The 19,446-nt window shown below is 37.3% G+C and overlaps 2 protein-coding genes across 8 annotated transcripts in view; one reads left to right on the top strand and one right to left on the bottom strand.

The window, feature by feature from the left end:
• Positions 1–4,173, top strand: part of LOC106076666 (oxysterol-binding protein-related protein 11-like) — a 39,025-nt gene extending 34,852 nt beyond the window's left edge. For all 6 annotated transcript variants that reach the window (XM_013237488.2, XM_056045313.1, XM_013237505.2 and 3 more), the window contains 2 exons: positions 177–242; positions 2,056–4,173. In XM_013237488.2, coding sequence (XP_013092942.2) covers positions 177–242; positions 2,056–2,142 — 153 coding nt within the window. In that variant the 3' untranslated portion in view covers positions 2,143–4,173. The remainder of the gene's footprint in view (positions 1–176; positions 243–2,055) is intronic.
• Positions 4,174–5,717: 1,544 nt separating this feature from the next.
• LOC106076709 (SAM pointed domain-containing Ets transcription factor-like) lies at positions 5,718–11,443 on the bottom strand. 2 transcript variants are annotated; one of them, XM_013237523.2, is made up of 6 exons: positions 11,236–11,442; positions 10,769–10,851; positions 9,379–9,880; positions 8,952–9,146; positions 7,667–7,861; positions 5,718–7,493 (listed from the first exon to the last, which is right to left on the bottom strand). In XM_013237523.2, exons 1-6 carry the CDS (start codon positions 11,246–11,248, stop codon positions 7,129–7,131), a joined length of 1,353 nt encoding a protein of 450 aa, XP_013092977.2. In that variant the 5' UTR covers positions 11,249–11,442; the 3' UTR covers positions 5,718–7,128. The 2 variants fall into 2 exon arrangements, with proteins under 2 accessions (XP_013092977.2, XP_013092988.2); XM_013237534.2 differs by lacking the exon at positions 7,667–7,861 and having other exon boundaries at positions 11,236–11,443.
• Between the last annotated feature and the right edge of the window lie 8,003 nt (positions 11,444–19,446).

Here is a 19,446-nt window from a genome sequence, read left to right as displayed (position 1 = left end):
TTTCTTCTTCTAAAATGTATAAGAACAAAAATGTTGGTGTTGCTAGGTTCTAGAGACACTTCAGATGGGTCTGATAAAAAATGTTATTGATTTGATCTCATGATGTGATTGTTGTTCTTAAATCTTTCAGCAATTATTTTATTTATTATGTATATTTTATTTAAAAAATTTTTCAGCTTGAAGAAATCCAGAGAGAAGGTGAAAAACATCGCCGTGACCTCAACATAAAATATTCAGCGAAGGTAATTCTGAATTTCTTAAATTATTTTATGGCTCCTGGAAATTAATTTGTGGTTTAGCTTTGGTCTTCTTGGCTAAAAACTATATATTGAATTACATTAGTTTCTCAAATATAGCTGTACCTAAATCTAAGCCAGAGGCACAGTGGCTGAGTGGTAAAGCGCTTGGTTTCTGAATCTTAGTGAAACCTGGGATTTTTTATTTATGGATCTTTAGGGTGCCTCTGAGTCCACCCAGCTCTAATGGGTACCTGACATTAGTTGAGGAAAAGTAAAGGCGATTGGTTGTCATGCTGGCTTTACAACACCCTCCTTAACTGTGGGCCATGGAAACAGATTACCTTTACATCTGCCGTATAGATTGCATGGTCTGAAAGAGGAACAAGTTTTTAAGGGAAAAGGGAGCAAGAATCAGATATGTTAGCAGAATCTTTAGTCCATTAGACTAGACCACATTAGACTACACCACATTAGACTAGACTACACCACATTAGACTAGACTACACCACATTAGACTACACCACACTAGACTACACCACATTAGAGTAGAGTACACCACATTAGACTAGACTACACCACATTAGACTACACCACATTAGACTACACCACACTAGACTACACCGCATTAGACTAGACTACACCACAGCAGTAAGGGAGAAAGAAAAATTGATAGCCAAATAGGAAGGCAGCAGTAGCAATGATAATAATTGTCATTTTAAGCGGCCCCCCGAAAGGGGAAAAGACGCTATTAGTTTTGTGTGGCCTGTCTGTCTGTCCGTCCCGTTTAGATCTTGGAAACTAGATAGTGAAAATCCAACATCACAATATTTTAGACCATTCAAAGTTCTGATGCAACAGCTACGTTTTTTCTTTTCTGAAAGCGAAAAATCAAATTTTTTTATATCACATATGCAAGCAGTTTTTTTTCATAAAAATAACCACTTTTACAACTATTCACTATTAATAATAACAAACACTTGAGGCTCTTTATTAGGGAAGACAACTATTTATCATATTTTTAACACATTTATGCAAACGGTTGTAGATTTTTGGCAAAATGTTTTTTTTAATATTTGTATTATTAAGTTATGTAAGTTCTGTTATACTATATTTACACACAAAAAAATGTTGTTGTTTTTTAAAGAGAAAAAAATCTATTTAGTATACATATTAGTCAGACATAATTTAAAACAACAATTAATTAGTTTTTCATATTATCTCCTGAATTGCAATACTGCAACAACAATGAAACACCCAATCAAAGAAAAAAAACAATTTTTTTTTACGGAAATGTTTTATTCTTAAGGAATAAGAGATTTGCCCTTTATAAAACAATTAGATCAATTAAATATTCATTATAAGACATCAGTTAGGCCAGGTTCACATCTAACTTCACATTCACTTTCACCTAACTTTTGGTCAGCTGGACTGCTGGGGCACCACACAAGATCTTTTAACCTTTTTTATCCATTATTTTCTGTCATTTGTCTTTGATAGAGTTTCATTCTGATAATATTGAAACCTGCCTGGGTGGACCACTTCGGGGGTCGATTTTCAGTTTGTGTTTCCACACAAACTGTCTTTGTAACCTTGTCTAATTTGATTTTAAATTCGACTTACATGACATGTTTTATCTTGCATAAATCATAGTGGGAAAAGAAATACAGTGTGTTAAAGTTTGTCAATCAATTTAAGAAGTTTTAGTTTTCAGACACAATTATGAGCAAGGCCTGAAGTGTAAGTTGCACACAAATATTGGGCCTTTCTTTGCATTTATTAATAATCATTAACTCATCTTTTTGTTTTATTCTTTTAGTATTTCAAAAATGTGGATGGAATTTGGCTGTTCAAAGCTTTACCTGATGACTTTGCCAGTGATATCAAAAAGTTGAGTGCAACGTAACATGACTGCAAGTGTTCTCTGCCCCTGGAAGTATCTCTGTCATATGTTGGTCTCATCTGTTTGGTTCATGCCCTGCTCCTACTATGTGCCCTTTTCTTTCCTTCATTCAAACACAGTTGATGAGACGAGGTGGCTCAGAGAGGCTCTTCCTCTGTGAAAAGAGATGAATGTTTATCCTGACTACAGTGTTTGTGTACTGTCTTGACAAGAAGTCCTACAATTTACTTTTTCACAGCCTTAGTCATCTAAAGGAGATTTATTAGTGTTTTGCCAATTAATAAACTGAATAGACAGCTCATCATTTTTTTTCTCTTAGAAGCAGTATAGACATGGTTTGTGTTTTTTTTTTTGGTCTTCCATTGAATGTTATTTAAATGTTCAAACCATACGTAGATTCATTACATTCAGCTCAGATGTAAGGTTACATTTTCATAGAAATTAGGAGGGATGTGGTTGTGGTAGATTTTTTTTTTTTTAAATTACACATCATTAACAACATGGAATCAATGCTAGTTAACCATTCCTCACCTTGGCCATTATATTTTTGACTGGATCCTGCTGCTAACAAAACTAGCGCAACTGCTGCTTGTTATTAGTTTGATAAACTGTAGAATAGCACTTACTGATGTCTGCTTGAGAACTTGTAGAATAGCACTTACTGATTCTAGCTTTCATGTTTGTCCATGCAAGTGATTAAACAAACATAAATCCTTTTGTTAGTTATTTCCCCTTAACTGAAATGGAATTACAGAAAGACTGGTTTGCATGAATGTTTTATGTTTTTGAAACCATAGATTTTGACTGTTTTGACGCCATTATTTTATTATTAATAAAATTGACATTGTTACTTGTTCTTGTACATATGTCAGTGCAGCGGAAAAATTGACCTGTGATATTTAGGAACATTTAGTTGTCAGGCTGCAAGGGATGTAACTTATGCTAAATATCAAACCAACTTTCTTTTATCAAAATTATTTTGACTATAACAATGTAAATATTTTCTAGAACTCTGTCTGCAGTTTTTTTTTTATCTGGAACTACAATTCACTTTTCAACTGTTCATCCCCCAAACAAAATTCTACCATTCATGAATAGTCTATCATTGTGTTATTTAAGAATTATCTTTCAATCCCTTTTTTTATTTCAGTAGGAACCTTTCAAATAAAACCTCTTATTCTGCTTGATTGCTGACGGCATTTAGTCCATACAGTTGTAGAAGTAAAGGATAACTTTGTGTCAAAGGATAGCACTAAATGGTCAAGCAAAGGCCTGCCTTATATACTTCCCTTTCTGGCCAGAGTTATTTCCCCTTTGTAAACAAATAATTTGTAATGAGTGAACTTGGAACCATTTCATAATTGCCATAGCATTATCAAGTTCAGCCTGTGACACTTGGAATAGGGCTTTCATGTTCAGTTATCTCAAAGATGGCTGTGCTAAACAAAAAAAGAAAAAAAACAACATTAATGTTGAAACCAAAACTAAAACTCTCTGGAGTTATTAGGCTCTGATATGTTGATGCTAAGGATTTGTGTGGATGTTCTGGATATGTGTGTGTGTGTGTTGATATTTGTGTGAATACGTGTTGATATGTGCATGTGTGTTGACACTAACAACTGTTAACTTGATGGAGAGAGAGAGAGTGTGTAGACTTAACAAGGTCAGATAACTCTACGATGTGTTATACCAACAATTTGAAATGATGCTGTTGTGTATCACTGGTCTACTTGAACTCTTGTTGAGCTATTTTACTGTGTGTGCGTGTCTGTCCCCATTGCATTTCTTTTGGAACTGAATCAAATAACTCTCTGTATATTATGCATATCATTGTGAAAGGTTTGGTTGATATCTGTAGACTTGATCATGTAGCTAGTACGTAGATATGAAGGTAGTCTGGTGTCATTATCATCTATAGTATTTTTATGACTATAATTAGTATTACTACAAACTGCTCACGTGTCACACTGCAACACATTGACAGCAGCAGAAATGTATTTTTACAGCTAATACAGAATGTATTTTCTACAGCTACACTCTTTGTTTTGATTTGATTTTTTTTTTGTTTACTTTTTTTTTGTTAAATGGAAAATAGGACCAAGAGACTGTTAGGGAATAAATATCAATGAATATATTTTAATATGTGAAGGAATTGGGTCAAATTACAAAATTTGATGGACTAAAATTATTTCAGAAACTGATAGAAGAAAAATGTTTTGGTTTGAATAGTTTTATTTGTTCAATTCTTTGCAATAAAATAAAAACAACTTAAAGGCATTGTATGTGTGTGTGTCAGCATATTCATAATGATTGTAAGTGACCACAAAATATTTACCCAAATCTGCTGCTTAATGGCTACAGGTAGAGTTTTAACTTAGGACCACATTGGTCGACAGTCTCAACCTTTGGCAATGTTGTCCACACATGAGAACATCTTTAGATTTGATACTGTGTGTAGAAATTACTTTTGACTTATAAATTTTTGTTTTAAAATAACAAATCTCTACAAGGAAAATACAAGGACAAGAATAAAGCTACAAGCAAAGACATTTTAAAATGTTTCAATTTATTTGCATATTTTAAAATAATAAAAAGAAACAGGTTATATTTAATTCTGTAAAAAAGTAATTGCTTCTTAAAAGATTGTTAATACAAAGTTATACAAAAGAATGAATTTTATTTTTTAAAAAAATTATCAGTAGTAGATTTTCTAAAATTGATGCAAATCCATAGATAACAAGTTTTGTGGTGTAACCGTTGTGAGAGAAATGGGACAAATTCATAAACTATACATTTTTAAAACCATGTCAAAAGAAAATGTGGCCACTTCTTTTAAGCACTAGCAGAAAAAAATAAAAAAAATCAAATGACAAAAATCTAATTTGTAAACAAAGATATATAGCTATAATCACTTAATGATGTTCTGCTAGGGATAGCAATTATATTCATGAAGAGTGTATTAGATAATTACTAGTAAGTGAAAGTGTCCACATAACACTTAGAATAGGGGAGACTACTGTTTCTGCACTCGAATCTTTTCAGTTTCTGACAAATGTTTGCTTTGAATATATGAATGCTATGAATAGGCTAGTGCTTCTTATACAGTTGACAACTATTTGGAAAATACCAAGCACTGACCTAAGTCTTTCTTCTCAGAGGTGGTCAGTGGACCTGGTCAAACAATCAGGGGATTGAATATATAGGGTATGGTCCTAAAAACACACTCGAATAACTTTTTGAGAGTCTAGCTCCCAAGGAACCATAGCAACTATTTCCATCTTCAACAGATTGTTTTCTCTCCTCGCAAATTAATGTTTCTCTTACATAAGTTGAAGTTTGTCCCTTACCCAGCAATGTATGGTCAACGTGAATGATTGAGTCGTCTTGAGCAACATAGTCTCCCCTTCTTGTGGTGACAGCCAAACAGACTTTGATCACTATACAGAGTAACCCCCCATGAGTTGCACCACATAGCGCTAGTTATTTGAGATTTGTTTCATTGACAACTACTATTTGTTCTTTCTCTTATTGCACAAGGAAACAAACAAGAAGAAATAAAAAATAAGGCAAATGGTGGATAGGATTTGTTTAAGTGCCAGCACTTCAATATGTTTTATTTACAATCAGAACAAAATAAACATATTTACATATAGTAAAATACAACACATATATTCAACAAAGAACAGGGGCTTATGTAGAAACCAATGGTTGCCAGACAATCGTATTAGAGTCAACTTATATAAGTCTTCCTCTCACTTCCGCCCTCAACAGACTAGTTTCAGGTCCCATGCATCCTGGAACGTAAAACAAATTTGGTTCGTTTCTGTTATTTGGATTCTCACTTCTGGAAATGTGCGGGTCTATGTGGAAATGTACTACAGTAAAGCAACAGTTTCTGTATTGCTTCTGTCAACAAATATTGTTCACATTAAACGTAAGAGTTCTAAAGACAATTCATGACTACGTGATACATGCTAACACCCCCCACTTGAACTGAACATAACATTTCAGGTCATTGGTGTAAAATAACATTTTATATTTAATATAAGCAGCCAACCTGGCAAGTTCATTTGAATAACAAAAACAACTTATTTGGCAGATGACATGGAAGCAGTTTGTATATACACTTGTGTTTTTATTATAAATAGAAAGTAGTAAAAAAAAAACAACAACTATAATAATATACAGTACAAAATAGTATCACGTATAAAATGGAATGTGGCCGGCCAGCAGCTCTGGGTTTGAGTGTGTAAATGTAGTTATCTCCCATGCTTACAACTCTTTCTTCTGTCATTCTTCCCCAAACATGCAAAATATGTACATGATTATGATGTCAAATGTGTGTGAAATAAATGCACTGGCTGTGTGCGTTCTGTTCGTGTTGGCAACCTCTGTTTTAACTACGTGTTAGCACCTTGTTTTGATACTTGTTAGCACTCTGAGGTTGTCAATTAGCACCCTTTGATTGTGTTTAGCACCCTGGTGTGTTTGCATCACTCTGATGTGTTTAACATTTTAGAGTTGTGAGTTGGCACCCTGCTGTTGCGTTCAGTGTTCTTATAAGATGGACTTATTGGGAATTCTCAGTAATACATTTAGAAATGTGTATCGTCTGTGTGTGAGTGCGCGCGCGCGTGTGTGTGCATTGATTTCCTTCTAACCTACATAGGTTACTATAAACTAACTAAAGTTTCTTTATGTGGACAATGTTGTTAAATGGGCAATGCTGTCATGTTGGCAATGCTGTTTTGTGCTTGTCATCGGGTAGCCTTCAGGCATTAAGTCCAAAAAGTTTTAGAACTTAAAGTCCTTGACTTTATGACCTAGCCAAATCCACTGAATCTCTCCACCATTTGTATGAAGAGTTCGTCTGTGGTATATATTGAAATGACCAGTTGGCCTGAAGGCAAGACAAAAAGAAAAAGGCAGCAAGTTCAGAGCTGCCCACCGCCTTTGTGCGAGTTGACAGGTGCATTATGGGTTTCTTTCTCACAAGTAGCCATTGCAGAACTGGTAGACCAATCTTTTAGACTGCTCTGTTTTCTTAATGATTCCTTTCTTGTAGTACTGCCTGACAGAACGACTCAACTTGTCATAGTTCATGGCCGGCCTGTTCTTCCTGTTACCCCACAGTTTAGCGACTGTCTTGGAGTCTTCGATCTTGAAGATGCCAGCTTTGCGGTCCAACCATCTGATGCAGTCGCTGTGGTTCTCTTTGGATAATAGGAGCTCTTTCAGGAACTGCCACAAATGGATTGTCTGTTTGTGTCCACGACCAGATGGCATTTTGACTGGAGTTCTGTTGTAGTTATCATTGTTGGCTATGTTGGGTACATTTTTGGCATAAGAAGAACCTGTAATGTATAAAGAATATGCTCTATAAACACTACATCCTTAAGTTGTTGACAAGGGCAAAGTTTAAGTTTATTGTTTTTAACTCGGTTATTACATTTCTGCATAAATAAATTGATGTTTTTAGAAAGAAAAGGTGAGAGAACTTGTTCTAGTAGGGATGTTTGGGACCCACCGTGAATGCTGTCATCCTCACTGACGTTAGACAGAGTGGACATGCTGTCATGGCTACTGCTGGTGCTTGGGGCCGGGGAGCTACAGGGGTAGAACATCTGTGGGCACTCCATATAAGGGTCTTGCAGCTGCTGCCTGGACATAGTGACGCAGTCATAGCTGTCTTGAACACCGACACACGAGGGAACGTTGCTGGCTGCATGACAAAAGGAACAGTTGGCATTATAAAACAGCTGCTGCAATCAGACTACAAGATGAAAGGCTATTCAGAGAACCAAGGTACAAGAACGAGGGGAAGACATCAAGGAAAGGAAAGACATATTCTTCAGAGTGCGACACTGGGTTAAGACATGAGGCGTAAAAGACCTTCCTTCAGGGAACAGTACAAGGAAAAAGAAGAAGAGGCAGACAGAGAAAGCGATGGGAAGACAACATAAAAGAATGAACGGGCCTGTCATTGAAAGAGGTTTATTACTAAGGCAAAAGACAGAGAGGAATGGAAAAAGACAGTCGACAAATCTTGCTTGTTTCCCCAACGGTACAACAGACTAAGGGATAGGTAAAGGTAAAAGTAAAAAAAAAATGTTAAAGAGTCAACATTGGTGCCTCATCTACCCCTGCACAATGATATAAGAAGCCTGCTGTAATGAGACTACATCAAAGTAGTCCACCAATGGGTTTGCGACAGATTTCATGTCTATGTTTGCAGTGGGCTGTGCACCTATACAGCAACTGAAGTTTCTGAGAAAGGGGAGACAAGTAAGGAATGTGACTGTCCTAAAGTTACAATGACACAAGCTCCAATGATTTGTTATCGTAAAAATAAAAAAATAAAAAAAAACAGGAGCAAAAGGTAAGAAAGAGGTGTACAACAGGGGCTGGGGGGGAGGGAGTGTTGTTTGCTTAAACAGCGTCAAGCCCCGGTGAACACGGACAGGTAAAGTGCAAGACTTGGCCTCGGGGCCTGTCACTGACGTGTTGTGTTTATGGCGGGCAGGCAGTACCTGGACAGGCAAGCCCTGAGAGCAATGATGTGTTTTTAATGGTTGGAGAACATAAGTTAGGGGTGGCGGATAGGGAGATGTGGTTGGGGGGGGGGGGCTCTTCTCATCAACACTGTGTTTATATGGTGGGCTATACATGTTGCCTGGGCCGTGCTTAATGGGCGCATGTTGGTCAGCTTGGTCAGTCTAACATCGGTCTCATTGGTACTCAATGATCTCAATTGTACTTGTATAGATAATTATGAACCTTTGAGAAACTTTCAATGAGAACTCAGTACTCACCAGACTTTAACAGCTCTATCTCCATGCTGATGGATGGTCCAGACTCGCCAAAGCGTCTGAACAGATCGTTGCTGTTCAAAGAACAGAGTTCGGCGAAGCTCATGTTGCCGTTGGAAGAGCTGTCTGCTTTTTTGTTCTTCGTGCATATCCAAGAGATCCATTTGCGGACGTGTTCAGTCGTCCACTCCATTGGATCTAAAAGGCAGGAAACAAACAACAATTAGAAGGGTTTACGAAAAAGACAACACTATATTCGGGAGAGACACAGAGAGAAATGGGGGAGGGGGGGTAGAGAGAGAGAATATTTTATAAACTATGTGAAATGTAGCCGTAAATATATTGGACGGGGAAAGTCGCTGGTGAGTTCTTGTAAAATCCTTCCTATCAAACTAATGTCTTAGAATAGAAAAGGAGATCAATCGCTTACCACGGGGTACTCCGATTCGGCTTAGCTCCTCTTGAAGTTGCTCCAGCATGCACTGAAAGGGGAATTCCCAGCCGAGGGCAGAGGCATCCAAGACATTGCGTGGTTTAGTTAAGCCCAGCTCCTCGTAAAATGAATCCTGCTGGTTCTGGTTGTCTAGGTCTAGCAGATCTCTGCTCTCGACCATACCGGTGGGCACTGATGCGCCGGACAGGTAGTCTGGGTGGGAGAACATAGTGCAGCCGCTGGCGTTGACCCCTGTGAATGTCCTGTGGGTGACGGGAGGGTACTGAGGGGCGTGGACTAACACCTCGGTGTTGGAGGGCGCCGGGTAAGGCGGCGGGGTAGCGACCGTGGTAGGAATCAGTTTCTGGAAGCTGTCGCTGTACTGTTCATTAAAGATGTTGTTAAAGTCCAACTCAGGATGATTCTGATAAAGGAAATCTGGTTCTTCTTTAATGTCGGATTTTAGAGGCATACAGTCATCCATACTGTTCATTGGTACCTGAAAACATAAACAAACACGGTCAAATAAACACACTAAATAGGAAATACCACTAGACAATATACATTTCGAAGTGCGGAAATGAAATACAAGAATTGTTTATCCTTGTTTGAAAGCCGTTAATAAAACCAGCACAGTAGTCGCTTTAATTCTATTTCACCATATTCGGTCTTAACGTCTTTACATTTGTGAGCAAGGCTAGATCTTAGCATTAATTAAGCAACAAGTGCAATATAAATAACTGTTTGGTCTGGAGAGGAGAGAAATCTGGCCAATAAAAAAAAAAAAAGAATTGTGACGTACATTTAGTTGGCGTTGATAGAGTTCAACTTTAAAATAGCTTCAAGCAATGCCAGTTTTGTTTTTAATGTTCTAAACGAATGCAAATTTATGTAAATTGAAAGAGAAAAACAAAGTCTCTTTAACAATAAAAGTTTTTTTTTTAATCTTTTTTTTTTTACAAATATCTTTTGATCAGTATTATATGGTTGTAAACGTCTCATAGATGGAATACTTTCCTAGTCTAGAAACTAGAATGAAAGATTTAGATCTGGTCAGTAGCATTACGACAGGCTTGAAATTCTCTTCGCAGTTTAAAACCAACCCTATCTTGAAACATATAGGCCGGTAAAGTACAACTCATTATGGTATGGAGAGTTCGATAGCTGATCAACTTATAATAATTATCAGGTTCCCAAATTAATCATCCTACTCGCAAAAACGACAACATAAAAACCTGGTAACATCTATCAACACATCCCGAGTATATACACAATGTTATGCCTAACATGCTAATAAAATGTAGTCAAACTTTGACGACTTGATAAGAGGCCCGTCATCAGGCGGCATTGCAGTATCTGAAGGTCTAGAATATTGCAGTGCACTTACCCGTCTCGTGCATGGATTGGAAGAGTCAGTAGTAAGTTCCAGATCCTTAGCCATGGCTTCAAATTGACCGATGACCGTAAAATCTGTAAACAAATGCATGTGAATATAGTCACCAAGTTCAAACATAAATCATGTGGTAAACTAATCTAGTTTCAATGTTAACGATTATGTCAATAGGTCATTTGGTTTTTGGTTATATATCTACTATATAGATTTTCAAATAAAGTTAAATCTGGATATCATCTAAAAAAAACACTTTGTCTTTTGCAATTATTTGAATTATTGTTTGTCAATATTATTTTATTAGATTTGATGGGCGCAAGTAATGGAACTTAATACAACAGAATCGTGAAATTTGTATTGAATTGTTGTTTTCGCAACTATGTTTAAAAATAATATAGAGCAAGTTTTATGTTTATAATCTCTTAATAAAAATAAATAAATAATTTAAAAACAAAACAACCTACCGACAGAAGGCATTGCTATCTTTTATGAAGTTATAAATCCTCGCAGAGAATTACTGATCCAAGTTGAAATTAATAGAACATAAAACAATAAGTCCTAGTAGGTTGAAGTCCGAGAGAAAATGTGTATTATAATTGGTCCTTAAAAGTAAGTCCAGAAGATCTTACTCCAGTTTCACGTTTGATAATGTAATGTGGTTTTCTTAAGGTGCGCTCCTTTTTTATAGAACCTGGCCACCACTATGTTTACGATTGAAAAGTAGGTCATTATGAGGCCCTGTTAAGTTAAAAAATATTTGTACATGACCTTGTTAGGGAAAAATGTTTTTTATATGCGCTATTCATCATTTTTTTTAATTTCTTTTTTTAAATATGGGAATTTTATAATTAATAATTTGGTTAACTTTTAAAACAATACAATTTTCAAAACAGCTTTCCTAAGTTTTAAGATTATTAAGATTTAAAAGAACACAGAGCCTCATTCTAAAATTAGAATATGTTTCAGAGAAACCTCAATGACTTAGGAGTAACTATAAACCCCGTTTCTTCATTGGTTACTTTTGAACCAATAAAACAGAAGTTATTTTTATCTAGCACTGAGTGTTTGTGGGGCTGTGACCGCGTTTCAGTTTTTTTTTTTTTCGTTCACTTGACAAGAGAGTTGATCACTAGCAACAATACACCGCGTTTGTTATGAGTGGAACATTTTATTTAAAAAAAAAAAGATATTATAGAGTCTATGATATATTGAATGGAGTTAAAAGAAATAAACGAATTTCTTCGAATGAATGATAAGTAGATATACATTTCGGGAGACATTTTTTTTTTAATTTGTAAAATCTAGCTTTTCTTCCTACTGACAAAAATTCTAATTATATTATATTAATGCTTTTTAGTAATAAGCCAAAGTATTTAAAATAATGACATCGTTGTTGTTAGTTATTTTTTGGGCAAAAGTTTTAACAAACAAAAAAAGTTCTTTTTGCAACGTAGATTAACAAGCACGTTTTGGTATGAAGACTTATTTCTTTTCAAGAGACTTTAAGCTAATGTCGTGATGGTTGCCTGGACGTGTGATAGTCACTCTCGACTGTTGTCTCGATGGTCCCGGGTTCCAACCTCGCCCGCCGATATCCCCCCTCTCGCCGTCTTGTGGGAAGTTTGGATGTCATAATCTACAATCCTGACGGGACATCCTGAACATGTAAAACAAAACATGTGAAGCCAACGCAACTTTTTTTTTTTTTATCAGCGGTTGACGAGGGGTATTGAGTGGCTAGAACAAATACTGGGCACTAATTAGTTGACCAAAGTTTAGGTATGGATGAATTCTAGTCTCTACTTGGACTTGATCTTCATGCTTTGGTACAACACCTGGAATCGCCCGTTGACCACCGAGAGCTCCAATATGAACAATCTTACAAGCATTTGGATGTGAAAACTATGTTATAAGTGTTTTACATTGATTGTAATCTGTTGGCGTATACCTATTACATCTGTAATGTATGATAAACGTAGTGGTTTTGAAATGTTTGAATATCTCTGGGATATTGTCTTTGCGTCTAATGGTTCTCAACTATAATAATGTAACATTAAAAGAGTTTAACAGAATATAATCTTTAAACCTATATGCACAATAAATTGAACAGCTAACTGACTAAGGGGATAGGATGATACCAGTTTCAAATTATTATTATTTTAAACGGATTTTGCACACATTAAATTAAATAGGCTTATTTAAGTTTTGATGTCAATAAATCTTTGCTACTGATTCATTATAGAACTCTTCGTTGAATTACTTGTACAGAAAACACACACGCCGGGACAATGCAATAAGATTTGTATTTAAAGTTTCATTATCGTGACGGAAATGTCTTCAATTTTACAATTCACGATAACAGTTCAAGAAAACTTTAAAATGGCAAGTTGACCAGTCAAAGTCAACTATTTGAAACTGTCAGATAAGTTTGTTTTTTTTAAATTGTATTTTAGTCAGTTCATTAACAAAGGGGGAAAACAATTGTTCTTGCGTCTCTTTGTTTTTGTACTTTGTGACTTGTATCATCTTTGTGACTTGTATCATCTTTGTGACTTGTATCACATTTGTCAATTGTATCATTTTTGTTTTGAATCATCTTTGTTTGGATTTGTCTTTGTGAATTGTATCATCTTTGTGCACGCCATAATCGTCACTTCGTAAGGATCGTCCAAAAACGTCCAAAAGAAGAACTAAAAACATTCCAACTAATGAAGTACTATTATATTATTACAAACACGTCTGACGATGCCCTATAATAACCTCTTGTAAACAGTTAGTGCTCGATACTCCATTCATAGCAATCAGGCGTAACGTTTTATGTGTCTGTATTATAATTATTTGTCAAACTTACTAGTCAGATTTACTAGGTCAATGATAAGAAATGTTGTTATGGGTCAACGACTACCGAGTGATGACGTCAAACCACTGTATTTTTGTTGGGCGGCCAGCGACCAATGATACAGTTCCTAGACTCTCCGTTTCAAAACAACAACCTGTCGTCCAATGGGCTGCAGGGGTTTTTACTATGTGGGTCAAAGTTAGGCCACGCATTGGTTGGTCGCGGGATGGAAAAGGGGGGGGGGTGAAAGGCGATGGTTCTGAGAATGAGGTGTAGAAAAAAAAAGATGTGACGTCAATGTCAAGAGACTGGACCGCTGGACAAGAAAATGTTTGAAAGCAGAAGACACAAAGTTCAAGTTCAGGGCCACAACCAACACGTCGTCGACATACAGCGTACTCTATTTTTAGCAAGTGGAGACTTGCAAGGGCGGGGCGCTAATAGGAAGTGACATCACACGATATCCTCTACACGCCTGCCTGGCACTATTGCTGTGGATACGATTGCTTTTAGTCACCTACCTCTGTCTCTGTAACATCGCAGGTCCGCTGGAAACTCATTCATTCTATAACTCTAAGCTGTTGGTTTTATTCTACAAGTTTCTTCAGAAATAAAGTGTGTCTGTATTGGCTGAATAGATTCTGATGTAACCACGAGTAAGACAATGGTCATGGCAGATTAGAAGATAAAATGGGGGTGAACGAATGATTTCAGTGGAAGACGAGAGGCAATCAGTTTGTATTTCTTGTAGTTTTGGTTCAACTAGCTCGACATCTTATGTTTGTGTTTGTATGCCATTGTGTTTGTATGCACACGGCAGGTGATGGCAGTGGGCAGAGTTCGAATTCCGTACTATCAAGATGACAGTTCAAGGCGCATAACACACGAGACTAAGAAATCCATTGATGTGGAAACTATAGCTATATAATAGAATGTGATGTGTGTATTTTAGCTAAAGAGAAATACAAAAACAAACAGCAGTATATCTCTCTGATGGTATCAACTTCAACTCTACACGACAACATTTCAACTCTACTCTGGTGAACTATACCATTTAAAGCTAACTTGAAGCAGTTCGGTTCTTGTTTTGTTTTAATTCATGAACATTTTCACCCACGCCTACCCCACTGCACACACACTCACGTGCAAATACACAGATTTATACTATACTCGCAAAAGCCCTGTGTATCTTTCTTTAAGATATGTGTGTGTGAGTGAGTGTGTTATGGTTGGTCATAGCTTGTTTTTTTTGTTTGTAATGCCTCGCCAATCAGTGTACTGTGTTGACATGTTGCCTGTTTGTTGATGCTTGAGATTAAAAGGTGCACACATGTTTATCGTGGAATCAAAGTAACTGGGAGGGGTGGGAGGTTGGGGGCTACTTTATGGACTTCATGCACGCAACAGTGAAGCTGAGTTGAAGTATATACTTGGTGTTCAAAGACATCATAAACATAATGTTGTATCATGTAGACAAAGGTGCCAGTTTAAGTTGGTGGAGACCCCCCCCCCCTCCCCGCTCTGGGTACAAGCCCAGTCTGTGATGACGTAAATGCGGCTCTGTTCACAGCAGATTCTGTCGAGACATTTTCATGTATGGCGGAAACAAACTTTAAAAGTTACTCGATTGTTGGTGTTTACGGTGTCCAGACTAGACCTTTAGGCTTTAGTCGATTACAACGTTATAAGATGTGTGCACGTTTTAGCTCTGTAGAGTCCAATTGTTTCAACTCTTACTTATGTAGCTTTTTAAAAATGTTTTGTTTTAGTTGGCAACAATAAAGCTGTATTTAGCGTCTTTGAAATGTTGACTTGTGTCTTTGAAATGTTGACTTGCGTCTTTGAAATGTTGACTTGTGTCTTTGAAATGTTGACTTGTGTCTTTGAAATGTTGACTTGTGTCTTTGAAATGTTGACTTGTGTCTTTGCTATGTTGACTTGATCGTGAAAAGCTCAAAGTAGAAGAACTCAGGAGCAGCAAGTCAACTGGACGTCGTCTCTCGAGTCCTATTTAGACATCAACTAGGAAACTACAAGAGGACAAACCAGGAATCGGTTTCAGAACATTGAAATCAATCGCTGCCAACTAGGGTTAGCAAGAGAGCAAGGTCTAAATGATGGAATAGGGACATCATTTAAAGACATTTTTTTATTACAAGATAATAGCGCCCCCCCCCCAACCCCCTTTTTTTGTTTTAATTGTCTAGTACACAGAAACTATAAGGTCATGAAAACAAAACAACAACAACGTTTTCTTGTGTACACTGTTAGCAGAATCTAGTCTTGCAGGCTCTTTGCTTCTGACACCACGCAAGCTCAGTTCCTTTTTTTTACGGTATTTTAAAAACTAATATTTACATGTGTATCATTTTTGTTTATCTGCCTTGCTTGTATATGTGAATATATGCATGTGTATGTAATCTAACACGTTTTGATTGCATATTCACACGGATGTATGCAAACGCGACATGAAGCTCTTCAAAATCGACACTGGCAGCTGGGAAGAGGTGGCACTGGACAGATCCACATGGAGAGAGAGCATAAAGGAAGGGTCACAGATTGCAGATGTCATACACAACAGAAGCAGAAAGAAGGGTGAAAATGCAACGGTGATTATATATGCCCAACCTGCGATCGCAGCTGTGTATCAAGGATTGGCCTCTTTAGTCACACAAGAAGATGCAAAGGGAAAAGATCGTCCCTCGAGACGTAAAATGCCACAGATATGGAAATCTGACTCGGAAGTAGTTTTTCATGACAGAATCGTTTCCACATTACGTAATGAAATCTCGCGCTTAGTGGATTTAAAATAGAGTTCTCGAAAAACCTGTTTCTAATAATAGCTTAAGCCGCTATTACTACGGATAAAGGAAAAAAAAAGGGGGGGGGGGCTAGTAGATTAAAAGCGTGTATGTAGTGAAAAAAAAAAACTTTGCCATAATTATTTCGATTCTAGAAAACGTTTTAATACGACCAAATGTATGAATGAATGAGTAAACTCTGGAGTGTGTACTATTAGCCTGGGCACAGGTTGCTATGGCAAAGATAAGAAGAAAGCAGGACTATATAGGCCTTAGACAAATAGTGGGATGTGTGGCAGAGTGGTATAAACGGCTTGGTTACATAACAAAAGGGTTTAAGTTTGAACCCCGATGTAGACTCAAGCTATGTTGTGTTTAATCGTCCTTAGTGAGTACGGCGGGAACCTGCTCCCCCCGTACCTTTCAGGTGGTCCACAAAAAGAGTGTAGAGACATAGGCCTAGTAGTGGCAGACTTTTTACCTCCCCCCCCCCCATTTAAAATAATTATTTTTAAAAATATATATTTTGTCTTAAACCCTGGCACATTTCTCTATATACAATCACGTGACCTCTTTGTGTCAACACCATAGCATACTCACCATTAGTCACCATACTGCATCGTGAATATTCATGGACAAGTACAAATAAGTAAAGTTCCCCTGACCTTGCAATCTACAGAGCAGATAATGTAAAGGTCGTCGGTTTTTGTGGCCCATGGTTTACAAGGGTGTTCTGTGGCCAGCACCAATGACCAACCGCCTTTACTCTTTCCATACTAATGGCAGGTACCCATTAGAGCTTTGCGGACTAAGAGGCGCCCTAAAGATGCCGAAATTAAACATCTCCATTTTTATCAGGATTCGAACCCTTGGCCCCTCTGTAAGTAAGGAACTCAAGCGCTTTACCATTCAGCACCGCGCCTTAAATGCATCCCATAAAATTTGATTTAGTTTTAATATTTTAATAAACAACAATAAACAACAACAAACAAACAAACATGTCAAGAACAAAGCAACCAGGCATCTGCTTCTCACAGATCTCGTTAGTCTAAAGAGCTTCAATAATTAATACTAGATCTAGATTTTTAATTTCGGGCTTTTTGGGCGCCTCTATGTCCACCCAGCTCTAATGGGTACCTGACATTTAGTTGGGGAAAAAGTAAAAGGAGGTTGGTCGTTGTGCTGGCCACAGGACACCGACTCGAGGGCCACAGAAACAGATGACTTTTACATCATCAGCTGTATAGTCTATAGACCACAAGGTCTGACAGGGGAACTTCACAAGGTCTGACAGGGGAACTTCACAAGGTCTGACAGGGGAACTTCACAAGGTCTGACAGGGGAACTTCACAAGGTCTGAAAGGGGAACTTTACAAGGTCTGACAGGGGAACTTCACAAGGTCTGACAGGGGAACTTCACAAGGTCTGACAGGGGAACTTCACAAGGTCTGACAGGGGAACTTCACAAGGTCTGACAGGGGAACTTCACAAGGTCTGACAGGGGAACTTCACAAGGTCTGACAGGGGAACTTTACTTTTTTTTTTTTTACTAGATAGTAATAACAATGTCTGATTTTAGCGGGGAAAAGAAGTTTTGTGTGGATCTGTCTGTCCTTCCGTCCTTTTTAGATCTCGTAAACTAGAATAGACAGTGAAAATCCGACATCGTAGGCCTAATATTTTAACCATTCAAAGTTCTGATGCAACGGCTACTTTTTTGTTTTCTGAAAGCGAAAAATCTAATTTTTAAAATCAATTAGGCAAGCAGTTTTTTCATAAAAATACACCATTTCACTATTAATAGTAACAAACACGGTAGTCTATTTAGAACGCAGAAGACCAATTAAAAAAAAATCTATTTAGTATGCTTATAAGTGGAACATAAATTAAAACAACAATTGATAAGTGGTTTTCATATTATCGCGTTGAACTGCAGAGCTGAGCCCTAGCTATGGAACATTGAACTACAGAGCTGAGCCATAGCTATGGAACATTGAACTACAGAGCTGAGCCATAGCTATGGAACATTGAACTACAGAGCTGAGCCATAGCTATGGAACATTGAACTACAGAGCTGAGCCATAGCTATGGAACATTGAACTACAGAGCTGAGCCATAGCTATGGAACATTTAACTACATGCTAAAGGATTTTTTAACGACTTTTTGTGTTCAGGCTTTGAATAAGAGATTAATTCTTTACAAAACAATTAGATCAATTATATAATCATTATAATACATCAGTTAGACCAGGTTCACATCTAATTTCACCTTCACTTTCACCTATGCCTTGGTCTGCTGGACCGTTGGGGCACCACACAAGATCTGTCAACATTCTTTCTCGATTTTTCTCTGTCATTTGCCTTTGATAGAATTTCATTCTGATATTCTTTCTGAAAATATTGAAACCTGCCTTTTTATTTGCCTGAGTGGACCACTTCGGGGGCCGATTTTGAGTTTGTGTTTCCACACAAACTGTCTTTTTAACCTTTTTTTTTTTTTAAAATAAAGTCAATATTATATTGATCTAGATCTAGCTCGATCGAAGAGTTGTTTTCAACAACTTAAGGTCATGACCCAACTAAACAAAAAAAAAAAAATTTAACAGGGTGTGGGCAGTGTAAAAGACGCCGCCTAGCGGTGACCTCGGGGAAAAAATAGTCACCGGGAAACTCAGTCATGTTTATAAGAAAAGGGGATTCCCCTCCAAAACCCCCTGCGTTCTCATTGGCTGGCCGAGTCTCGTGGGGGGTTATGTTTAGCAGCAATGTACCGCGTGCTCTCTAGATAAACATCTCCTCGTTTATGCACTTCATTTTGCTTTGCTGACATAGTTTCTGTCCGTCGGTCTGTCTGTCTCGTGCTCTCTCGTTACTTAATATACTCACATTGTAAAGTGTCAACAAAAAGGGACATTCGATGAAGAGTCATACCACGTTAGGGGGAGGGGAGGGTGGGGGGCAAGATTAGACAACCCAGCTTAGTAACTTTCTGCCTTCACAATACAAACATTGGTTTTATAGATATGTATGTTATA

Source organism: Biomphalaria glabrata, chromosome 10, assembly GCF_947242115.1.
Source record: "Biomphalaria glabrata chromosome 10, xgBioGlab47.1, whole genome shotgun sequence".
Taxonomy (NCBI): domain Eukaryota; kingdom Metazoa; phylum Mollusca; class Gastropoda; family Planorbidae; genus Biomphalaria; species Biomphalaria glabrata.
This window is presented reverse-complemented; position numbering and strand designations above follow the sequence as displayed.

Excerpts from the sequence above, each read along its gene's own strand:
- LOC106076709 (XM_013237523.2), bottom strand. Across the intron at positions 9,881-10,768 it reads CCAATCCATGCACGAGACGG|GTACCAATGAACAGTATGGA; the intron begins GTAAGTGCACTG and ends TTATGTTTTCAG. Across the intron at positions 7,862-8,951 it reads GATAGAGCTGTTAAAGTCTG|CCAGCAACGTTCCCTCGTGT; the intron begins GTGAGTACTGAG and ends TTTGTCATGCAG.